General features: G+C 44.4%; 1 protein-coding gene across 1 annotated transcript in view; it reads left to right on the forward strand.

Moving 5' to 3' along the window:
• Positions 1–2,889, forward strand: part of CSNK2A1 (casein kinase 2 alpha 1) — a 51,229-nt gene extending 48,340 nt beyond the window's left edge. The window contains 2 exon segments of the mRNA XM_004612599.2: positions 13–83; positions 85–2,889. Of these exon segments, the coding sequence (XP_004612656.2) occupies positions 13–83; positions 85–156 (143 nt within the window). The 3' untranslated portion in view covers positions 157–2,889.
• Positions 2,890–12,231: the final 9,342 nt, after the last annotated feature.

The following is a 12,231-nucleotide window of genomic DNA, read 5'->3' on the forward strand; positions in this document are numbered from 1 at the left end:
TGTTTCTTTCAGGGATTTCTTCAGTGCCAACCCCTTCACCCCTTGGACCTCTGGCAGGCTCACCAGTGATTGCTGCTGCCAACCCCCTTGGGATGCCTGTTCCAGCCGCCGCTGGCGCTCAGCAGTAATGGCCCCTTCGTTTCTCCTGATGCCTGAGCAGAGGTGGGAGGGAGTCCACTCTCTCCTTGATGCAGCTTGCGCCTGGCGGAGAGGGGTGAAATACTTCAGAAGCACCGTGTCTGAACCGTTGCTTGTGGATTTATAGTAGTTCAGTCATTTAAAAAAATTATAATAGGCTAATTATCTCTCCCTGCCCCCCTTTTTTTTAACTCGAACTTTTCATAACTCAGGGGATTCCCTGAAAAATTAACTTGCAGGTGGAATATTTCACGGACAGATTTTTCTCTCCCCTTCCAAATTCAGTTCCTTATCACTAAAAACAAAGGCAAACCAGTCCCGATCCCAACTGCTGCTTCCGGGTAGAGACTTCTTCCCATGCCCATTGCTCCCCCACTGTTCCATGGTCTGAGGGTTTGTCTCTCATGCTCTTCTCCAGAGATTACAAAACTGGAGCTGCTCAAGGGAGGTTGGGAGGAACAAAAAGAAGGGGAGGACCCAACCTATCAGAGCAGTGTCCTGCTAATCACTCTCACTTTACTCCAGAAGTGCTTCAGTGGGGTTATCCTGGCAAACCTGGTGGATATCTGTGTTTCATTGAGATGCTAAAAGTCTACCCAAAGTGCAGACAGATCCTGAAAACTTGTTAGGTATGAATCATGTCTTACTGACCTAGCCCTCAATCCTCCTCCTCACTGATGATTTGAGTTTCCATTTAAATTTTTACTATTTTTTTTCTCCCACGCTTCTTGCCATGGTCTTTTTTTGCCCCTTAGATCTCTTGACATGCTCTATAGCAGATAGGAGGGGGGGAAGGCAAAATTTTTTCTGTTTTGATTGGCCATTTTGAATTCAGTTAGTTACTGGGTATAACTTAATGCCTTTTATGAAAGAAACAAGTATAGCGTGTAAATGCTAGCCACTTTTTGAAGAGAGCTATTGGGAGATGTGGCCACACTGATTTCTTTTAAGCTTTCTGCATACTTTTCTTCCTGCCTTTCCCTTCCCTCACTTGCCATCCAGTGAGAAGGCCTGCCCCTCACTCTGATAAGTGTATCTGAGAGGTAGAAGCAGAGCTGCTATCTCCAGTGAATCTGAAATGGTAGACCTGTAATTGTGGGGAAATGATAAACTCTCTTGTTACAGCCCTGCCATCCCTTGCTGTGTGTATATATAATACTTTGTTATTCATATGTGAAAGACCCAGTGTTGGAATTCTTTGGTGTAAATAAACGTTTGGTTTTATTTATCAAGGTTAGGTTTAAGTTCCCTCTGTAAAGGTCTCGCTGGGTGGGTTTCTCATGTTCGCATCTGAGGGGCCTACAGCCCAGTACCGTGGAGGCTTCCTAAGGCCCCTATTTTTATACACCCTTCGTTCAATCCATGGTACTGGGCAGGGCAGAGAGGCCTTAAAAAAGCACCACAAGCCAAAGCGTCTCTGGGGATTAAGGATCCTTTGCCATAAAACTCGTTTTGTCTCTCAGCAGTGCAGGGATTGGGGGTTGGGGGTGGGAAAAGTCGCCAGTTTTGTGTGTTTATGTGTATGTAAAGTGGATTTTCCACTGTAATCCAACCACCTAAGTTTATCAGGTGCTTCACTGAGGAAGCCTAGTTTTTTAAGCACAATAGCAAAACCATCAGCTCTGTATTTTCTCCTTTTATTTCATTGCAGTAGCTGCTTATGGGGACTAGGAAAAATTCTTCCAACGTGTTTTGAAGTCTAACATCTTAGTTCCCCATTCTGACTTAATAGATTCACAAGCCCTTCTCACCTGGCGTCATAAAAATAATTGTTTGAGGAATTGAACTTAATGAACCTTAACTGTGTAACCCATCTTGGCTTTAGTAATAATTCTTATCAAGGTGGTGGCTTTGGTGAAAATAATGGCAAATTTAAGAGGAAGCTGTAGCCTCCTGTAGGGAAAACTGAAGGGAAAACATTTGGACTGTGTGGCAGGGTTTTTTTTTTTTTTCCTTGTGGCCACTGACAGAGGGTATTTATTGTTCTTGACCCTTTTTGCCCTAGAATGCTGTGAGGGTTATGTTGAATTTGTGCAAAAGCTAAAAGCACCAGATGTGCCAGAGATGCAATTTGTGATAACATTTGCACTGGATTGTGATTTGAACAGAACACTTACAACTAATGAATTACTTCTCTTAAGGTGGGGAGAAGGGTTTAAATCGAGACTTCAGATCCTACCATTGTAGCTCAGAGAATTTAGGTGTAGCTGGGACTGATGTGGGGAAACGCTTCAGACCTTGCAAGAAACTGAAGGTGAATGAATGCAGAGGACTCTGAAATGCCACCCGGGAGCCTTTTAAAATAAAATGAAAGTTTTTTTAAAATGCTACTTAAGGAGTCACTGCAGAAGCATGAAAAAGCAAAAGAAAACAACAATGGAGGGGGTGGGGGGCAAGGGTTTACAGAGTAACAACTTCTGTGTTGTAAATTACCTCATCTGTATACCTTGTATTGGGACACTTTCTCAGCACTTCAGATGGCTGGAACCGGATTGTCACTATTAGACAGTTCCATTGGCAATTACTCAGAAAGTTTTTTAAAGTATTTTTTAACTTTGTTTGAAGTAGGGCACCTAACTTTTTTTTTTCCAAGTTTGAAGTCAGACATTCCCTTCACCCCACCCCTTGATTTATTGGTTGTAATTGTATTGTAATTGGTATAACTAAAACAACTGTGCTGGGAAGAAGTTGTGCCATGAAGGTCTTTAATTTTTTTTTTTTTAATAAAAACATTTAAACAAATTAAATGTCCCTGCAGTGTGAGCAGTATGGTTCTCCAACGACACCGTGTGTGATGGATGTCTTAAAAGTTAAAATGTGCTTTGAATTTAATATTTGGTTGATAGAAATGTGAAGGAGAGTGGATTAAAACTGGCTAAGGAAAATGGAAACCTGCAAGTGTTTGACATTGAGCTACAGTAAACAAAGTGTGGTATCAATGAACAGGATTGGTTTCATTCCTGCCCTTATCACATGTATGGCTTCTTCTTGGGTTACTTAACAGTTAACAACTTTTATTATTGTTACTTTGTTTTCAGGGTATTCCTGGCTCTGGGCTAGGGATCATTTTTTGCAGGGTCCAGGGGGCCATATGGGATGCCAGGGATGGAACCCCAATCTGCTATGTGCAAAGCAAGCACCCACTCCCTGTACTCTCTACACTTCTACAACTCTGTTGAAATCTCTACAACTCTATTGAAATCCGAGAAAATGCCATTATCCAATCATCTCATTTCATTTGAAAGTTTACTCTTCATGCATACTTTGCGGGGAGGGGGTGCGCCACACCTGGCGGTGCTCAGGGGTTACCCCTGACTCTGCAATCAGGAATCACTCACTCCTGACAGATACTCAGGGAATCGTATGGGATACTGGGGATCAAATCCAAGTCAGCTGCATGCAGGGTAAGCACCGTACTCACTGTACTATCTCCCACCCCATTCATGCAGCATATTTTTTGCCCTTTTTTTTTTTCTTTTTTTGCTGTTTGGGTCACACCCAGCAATGCTCAGGGGTTATTCCTGTCTCTGCATTCAGGAATTACTCCTGGCAGTGTTCAGGGGATGGTAGGAATTGAACCTGGGTCAGCCGCATGCAAGGCAAATGCCCTACCCACTGTTGTATCACTCTAGCCCCTCATGCATATTCTTAAGACATCAAGTGTTTTTTTTTGTTTGGGGCCCACATCCAGCAGTGCTCAGGGTTTACTCTTGGCTCTGCACTCAATGATCACTCCTGGTGGGCTTGGAGGTGCCATATGGAATACTTGGAATTAGATCAGCCGCATGCAAGGCAAAGAAACAACCTTTACCCACTGTATGATCACTCTAGCCCCCTATCCGTGTGTTAATTAATATTGGTATATTGATAGGTGAAAAGCGATTTAGATAAAAGGACCCATTGTGTGTGTGTGTGTGTTATATGTGATTTATTCCCACAGTAAAGACAAGTAGGAAAACTAAATTGTTAGAGCAGGGCCCTTAGACACATACCTTGTAAAACAAGATCTCCAGGGAATAACTTGCTTCTAATCCTAAAATTATGAAGAAAATTGAAGATTGGTTAATAGGTTCAGGTTTTCGTTTCCTGTACTTACTTACCTGTTGTCATGTATGGTTATAAATAGAACTGATCACTTACCATCTCTTAAAATTGCTTTCGCCACTTCCTACAACTAACCCCTAGCAGTCTCTGAAGATTAGAATAGAGTAATTGTCAGCCCTTGCCTACTTCCCTGCTGGTAATTTCCTCTTCCCTTATCTTAACTTTAAGTATTGTCTAATTATTGGCGATCTGTGTCCTACAGAGGTTTGCCTTCTCAGGGCCTTTTCCTGTTTGAGGAAAAAGTTCAGTTAACTAAAGTATATGAGTAAATTAGTCCTTTGTCCCCTAAAAAAGATCTAAAAGTTAACATCTCAGAGCTTGAGTGATAGTACAGTGGGTAGGGCTCTTTCCTTGCACACAACCGACCCAGGTTTTATCTCGTGTCCCGTATGGTCCCCCAAGCACTGCAAGGAGTGATTTCCTGAGTGCAGAGCCAGGACTAACTCCTGAGCATTGCTGGGAGTAGCCCACAAACAAAAAAATCATCCCAGCTAATACTGTCATCATGTCTAAAGTTACTTGCTGATGGTCTCACCCTGTCCAAAGTTACTTCTTGCTCTCCTCCAGTACATGATGATTCCTCTGCCCTTTTCCTCATAAGACCTGAACTTTGAATTACTATGTATTGTTTCCCAGCCATGGAGACTCGTATGTCTTAGAAATCTGTACATCATCATAGAATCCTTTTTTATTTTTATTTTTTTAGTGAGTCACAGTGAGGGTACAGTTACAGATTCACACCTTTTCGTGCTTGTTTTTCCCTCGTGCAATGTTCAAGAGCCAATCCCTCCACCAGTGTCCATTCTCTACCACCAATGAACCCAGTATCCATCCCATCCCCCCACTCCACCCCGCCTCTGTGGCAGGGCATTCCAATTTGTTCTCCTTTTGGGTGTTGTGGTTTGCAACAGGGGCATTGAGTGACCATCATGTTCAGTCTCTAGTCTACTTTCAGTACGCATCTCCCTCCCCGCGCAGTATCTCCAATCACATTTTACTTGGTATTCCCTTCTCTATCTGGGATGACTTTCCACCAACATGTGAGGCCCGCTTCCAAGCTATGGAGCCAACCTCCTGGCATTATATACTATTATTCTTGGATGTAAGTCTCCTACTCTGTTATTTTATATTCCACAGATGAGTGCAATCTTTCTATGCCTGTCTCTTTCTGGCTCATTTCACTTAGCATGATACTTTCCATGTTGGTCCACTTATATGCAAAGTTCATGACTTCATCTTTTCTAACAGCTGCATAGTATTCCATTGTATAGATGTACCAAAGTTTCTTTAACCAGTCATCTGTTCTCGGGCACTCGGGTTTTTTCCAGATTCTGGCTATTGTAAACAGTGCCGCGATGAACATGTAAGTGCAGATGTCATTTCGACTATACTTTTTTGTTTCTCCAGGATATATTCCCAGCAGTGGTATTGCTGGGTCAAATGGGAGCTCAATTTCTAATTTTTTGAGAATCGTCCATATTGTTTTCCAAAGGGGCTGGACCAGTCGGCATTCCCACCAGCAGTGTAGAAGGGTCCCTTTCCACATCCTCTCCAACAGCGGTTGCTTTTGCTCTTTTGGATGTGTGCCATTCTCTGTGGTGTGAGGTGGTATCTCATGGTAGTTGTGATCTGCATCTCCCTGATGATTAGTGATGCAGAGCATATTTTCATGTACCTTTTAGCCATTCGTATCTCTTTCTTGGAAAAGTTTGTTCATTTCTTCGGTCCATTTTCTGATGGGGTTGGATGTTTTCTTGTAGACTTCAACCAGTGCTTTGTATACTCTTGATATCAACCCCTTATCAGATGGGTATTGGGTGAATATCCTTTCCCATTCTGTAGATTGCCTTTGTATTCTGGTCCCTGTGTCTTTTGCGGTGCAGAAGCTTCTTAGTTTAATGTAGTCCCATTTGTTTAACTGTTTTTACTTGTAGAATCCTTTCTTAAAGAGTGGACCAGTAGGGGCCAGATCGATAGTACAGGGGTAGGGCATTTGCCTTGCACACGGCTGACCCAGGTTTGATCCCTGGCATCCCATATGGTCCCCCAAGCACTGCTAGGAGTAATTCCTGAGTACAGAGCCAGGAGGTACCCCTGAGCATCGTAGGGTGTGACCCAAAAAACAAATAAAGAGTGGACCAGTAATCCTCAGGGCTGATGGGGGTTGGAGTTATACAAGAAATGCTTGGCTCTATACCTGGCTCAGGGGCCGTAGTGATAGTACAGTTAAGGTACATACCTTTCACGTGGCTGAAGCAGGTTGGTCCCGGCATCCCATATGGTCCCCTGAGCATCACTGAGTGTGGCCCAAACACAACCAACCAACCTGGCTCATATATACATACGTAGTCACTGATAATTTCATCCTCAGTTCCCACTTCTACCTCTCCCTCCCCTAACCACCATGCACTGTTATAGGAAGAGTGTCTGAAAGTAGGAGAATCTTGCCCTGCTTTGCTGCCATATTTATAAACACAGGTCAGCGCAAGTTACCAAAGAAACTTTATTAACCCATTAATGAAGCACTAAGTGGCTGAAGGCTAAGCAGTGATTCTCAACAATTTAGTAAACACAGGTTTTGGGAGAGGGGCAGATCAAAGCTCTGGCAGCGGCACTCACTCAACAACTACCACCATGTCTGGACTCCGTCACCACGAACGAACTCCGAAGACACATGCCAGAAAGTTCAGGTACACGGGTTATTTTTGGCTGAAAATTCAGGCCGCCTCAGAGTCAGAAAGGGTGACCTCCCCCACCTCCCATGCTTCTGGAAGCCCGAGCACCCACATCCACATCCCCCTGCAGCAGCCATAGAAGTTCATCTACTAGCCCTCTCCCAAAGACTCATCAATTAATCTTGAAAATGTACCCACAAAAATTTCTCAGATATCTGGGGCTGGAGCAATAGCACAGTGGGGAGGGCATTTGCCTTGCATGTGGCCGACCCGGGTTCGAGTCCCAGCATACCATATGGTCCCCCAAGCACTGCCAGAAGTAATTCCTGAGTGCAGAGCCAGGAGTAACCCCTGTGCATCGCTGGGTGTGACCCAAAAAGCGCAAAAAAAAAAAAAATTTTCTCAGATACCTGGTCTCCCTGGCAACCAGGCTCAATCCAACAGCTGCTACTATGCCTCTGGCTGAACTGCCTAGTTAAATACCCTGAATTATGGAAGAACATCTCCAAATTCTGCAATACTAACGTCCTAGTAGGAGCACAACAGATTGGATGGGAATGTAGAATCCAACTAATCTTGACTAACAACATCACAGAAAGGCTTAACTAGCAACAACTGCTTTAGTAAACCTAAACAAAGAACCTTGTGAACTTGAGAATAGTTACAGAAACTCCGATGATGAAACCTAAACACAACTCGGCACATTGGGTGTGCACCTGTCATACTTTTTTTTTGCTTTGTGGTCACAATTACTTCAAAAGTAATTATATTCAAATAACCTGACATGCTTTTGCAATTACAGAACCATGATTTTGACATACAACATGATTTTGACATGACACGTTTATAAGTTAGGCAAATGTGAAATGCTGAAAGATGTACACACCTAATGTACACCTCATTCTGTCCCTCGGCCGTGCATCTAGTCTTGTCTCATCCCAGAATTCCTAATGTATTCATCTTGGATGGTCTTTCCTAAATTCGATTGTTGGATCCAAGATGCCCTCTAATATTTTATAGTGTCTTTTAGCCTGGCCCTATGCTAAACATAGTTTGAAGACATGAGAGTAAGACCATGGGAAGTATATTGTCAAATAAAATTGAGAAACATGCATATGAAATAATTTCAATTACAGGGGCAAGGGGTGGGTATCCCCAGTGGGTAAAAATCAACTTGCCAGTCCACCTGGTAGATAGAACTACCTACTAGATGACACCTATCTCTTGCTGTAGACGGATGAGGATGGTGACTTAAGTTTCCTTTCAAGGAAATGGGTGCTTTCATAGAAGTGGGAATTCCCAGGTAGCATCCTGAAGGTAAGTGGATATGGAAGTTCCTATGTTGGCTGGACTTCAAGTTGCTCCCCGTGAGTCCTATGTCTCCATTCAGCTCACGGGGCATGTTCTCATCTATTGCTGGAGCACACAAGACTTCATGACAAGAACACTCCAAGTATCTGTGTCATATGTGTTGTCATTCCATGTATTACAGAGAAGTGAATAACTGAAACCAGTGATTTAGTCATCCATATTCAAGTAGGCAGGAAGACACCTAGATGTGTGCAGAAGATTATACCAATTGTTAACTTTATCACTAGGCTAGAAATTGTGGGTAATTGGTTTGTTTTATAGATCACACCTGGCAGTGCTCAGGACTTACTCCTAGGTCTGCACTCAGGGATCACTAGAGCAGGCTTGGGGACCAGAAGAGGTATCAGGGGTCAAACCCAGGTCAGCTGTGTGCAAGGCAAGCACACAGTACCTTCTGTACTTTCACTCTGGTTCTGTATTGTTTATTGACTTACATAAAACAGTATAAAATATTCTGCATATAGAGAGTCCAGAGGCCTCCCACTGTTCTGTTTATTTTGGTGGTGGCTAAGTGAATGTTTGCTTTATTAATTTGCTAAATTCAGCCTTTTGGGGAGGCAATATGGACATCCCTAAAAAAGTTAGGAATTGAGAGGCTGGAGCAATAGCACAGCTGGTAGGGTGTTTGTCTTGCATGTGGGCGACCCGGGTTCAAATCCCAGCATCCCATATGGTTCCCCAAGCACCACCAGCAGTAACTCCTGAGTGCATGAGCCAGGAGTAACCCCTGTGCAACGCCGAGTGTGACCCAAAAAGAGGAAAAAAAGTTAGGAATTGAGTTTCCATACAACCCAGCCTTGGAACTGGAGCGATAGCACAGCGGGTAGGGTGTTTGCTTTGCACGTGGCCAACCCGGGTTCGATTCCCAGCATCTCATATGGTACCCCCAAGCACCGCCAGAAGTAATTACTGAGTGCAGAGCCAGGAGTAACCTCTGTGCATTGCCAGGTGTGACCCAAAAAGAAAAAAAATACAACCCAGCATTCCACTCCTTGCAATTCCACTCCCTAAGGGCCCAAAAACAATGCAGAAGAGACATCTGCACTCTTAAGTTCATTGCAGCACTATTCACAAAAGCCTGAATCTGGAAACAACCCAAGTGCTCAACAACAGATGACTGGATAAAGAAGCCGTGGCACATAGACACAATGGCATACTACACAGTTTTTTTAAAAGATGAAGTCATGAAATTTGCTGATAAATACATGGATCTGAAGATTATCATGAAGAGCAAATTGTATTGGAGGGAGCCCAACACAATTATCTCACTGATTTTCAGGATATAAAGAAACAGCAGAGGAACAACTAATGCCCAAAGACAATAGAAAGAGTAGAACTGACCCTTAGTCTTGCTACTAGCAAGACTACTGTGTGTGTGGGGGGGGGGAGGAGACAGGCAAGGGACCACTACAACGATAGAGGGTTGTGGTCACTCTGGATCAGAACTGGGTGCTGAAAGGAGGTAAAGTGATATGCAGGATACGCTATTGGTAACCGTACTTGAACCACAGTGCCTAAAAGGGAAAAAGGGGCCAGAGTGATAGCACAGTGGGTAGGGCACTTGCTTTGCACACAGCTGACCCGGGTTCAATCCTCAGGAGTGCAGGAGGGAAGCAGGACATTGGTGAAGGGATGGGTGCTCAAACACTACCCTTGAAACTCAATCATAACTGTAACCGTGATTCAGAATGATTAATTTTTTTAAATAAAACATAATGTGCTAAACTCTACAATTATGTTTGGAGTGCTTTATTATATTTGTTAGAGTTCAAATGTTTAAACTGAAAAGTCAAAGGGCCAGAGATCTAGTAAAGGGATTAAGGTGATGCCTTGCATTGGCCAGTTCGTTCAGACCCATTTGCTGCATCTCTTGATTACTAATTCATCCTATACCTTACTAGTAAGGGAGTTAGTTCCAAGCAGGTGGGGCTAGGGTGGGAAGAGAAATAGGAAAGTCCCCTGTGCTTCTATGTGACTTGAGGATTTTGGCAGTTTAAAGGTGCACGCGAGGTCTTTGGGAGAGCCAAGCTTCAAAGAGAGTTAACAAATAAAAAGGGTGATGGGCAAAAACCATAGAGCTAAAATGCGAGCACTTATTCACCTGTTACCTGGCTTAAGCTAGTGTACACCAGGTGAGATTAAAGAAGGCAGGTAAACTGTCTTCATCCTCTTAGAGGTTTTTCTCCTGCCTGGAGCCCACAGAAAAACGGTCACAGTTTTAATGCCTTTTAGGGAAAAGTCTAGAAAAAGGGAAACACAGCTGCTGTAGACACGAGGAAACACCCCCTATAATCTGCACAAAACTTTCCCCAACACCCACAGCAGACAAAAGCCTCATCTGCAAAGGCCAAGGCAGCTCACACAATATCTTTGTGGTGCTGTTATCATTCACTTGCAGGGCGCTGAAGTGATAGTACAGAGGGTAAGGTGCTTGCCTAGTACTCTGCCACACCGAGTTCATTGCCGGCACCGCATTTGGTCCCCCAAGCACTGCTAAGAGTGATCCCTGAGCACAGGGCCAGGAGTAAGCCCTGAGCACCATGGGTATGGCTCAAAAGCAAAAGTCCCTTGCAACTGGGAAATAAAATAGGGGTGAGGTAGAACACCAGAGAAAGACTCACCCCTGGCAGGAACTGGAATGCAAACTAGGCCCAGAAGTACAAGTACAGCTACAGTTGGAACATTAAGGACTCTGCCACACACACACACACACACACACACACACACACACACACACACACACACAGAAACCAAGAACCTGGTTCCTGAGAAGATCGCCTTCCTCCTTTACCTACTAATTTAGGCTAACCTCAACAGCCACAGTAAACTCAAGCTGGGGCTTAGGCTCACTCAACTGTCAGCTTAACCCTGACCTTCTAGCAAGGAGCTCAGAAAAGGGATGCCCATTTCCACTCACAAAAACCCTTTGTAGGGGCTGGAGCGATAGCACAGCAGGTAGAGTGTTTGCCTTTCACGCGGCCAACTCAGGTTCGATTCCCACCATCCCATATGGTCCCCTGAGCACCACCAGGAGTAATTCCTGAGTGCAGAGCCAGGAGTAACCCCTGTGCATCACCGGGTGTGACCCAAAAAGCAAATAATAATAATAATAATAACAATAGTAAAGAGCAAACAGGGCTGGAGCAATAGCCCAGTGGGTAGGACATTTGCCTTGCACGTGGCCAACCTGAGTTTGATTCCCAGTGTCCCATATGGTCCCCCGAGCACCGCCAGGAGTAATTCCTGAATGCAGGGCCAGGAATAACCCCTGAGCATCCAAAAAATTTAAAAAAGAGCAAATGTAGGGGCCCAAGAGATAATACAAGCAGATAGGGCACTTGCACACATCTGACCCAAGTTCGATCCTGGGTACCCAGTATGGTCCCTCCAGCCCCACCAGGAGTGATCTCTGAGCACAGAGCCAGGTGTAAGCCCTGAGTCCCAACAACAACAACAAAATACAAGGTCAGGGGCTGGAGCAATAGCACAGCGGGTAGGGCGTTTGCCTTGCACTCGGCCGACCCGGGTTCGATTCCCAGCATCCCATATGGTCCCCTGAGCACCGCCAGGAGTAATTCCTGAGTGCAGAGCCAGGAGTAACCCCTGTGCATTGCCAGGTGTGACCCAAAAAGCAAAAAAAAAAAAAAAAATACAAGGTCAGATGTGTAATTCAGCAAAAAGGTGGAAACAAGGTTGAAGTGATCATATAGCAGGTTAAGGTGCTTGAAATGGCCTACACCATATATGGTTCCTCAAGCACTGCCAGGAGTCCTGAGTACCACTGAGTGTCCCCCGCACCTCCCACCCCCCCAAAAAAGACAATGTTGGGAGCTGAAGCGATAATGCAGTGGGTAGGGAGTTTGCCTTGCACGTAGTTAAACTGAGCTCAATCCCCAGTATCCCATATGGTCCCTGATCCCTGCCAAGAGTAATTCTTGAGTGC

This window comes from Sorex araneus, chromosome 5 (genome assembly GCF_027595985.1).
Source record: "Sorex araneus isolate mSorAra2 chromosome 5, mSorAra2.pri, whole genome shotgun sequence".
NCBI lineage: Eukaryota > Metazoa > Chordata > Mammalia > Eulipotyphla > Soricidae > Sorex > Sorex araneus.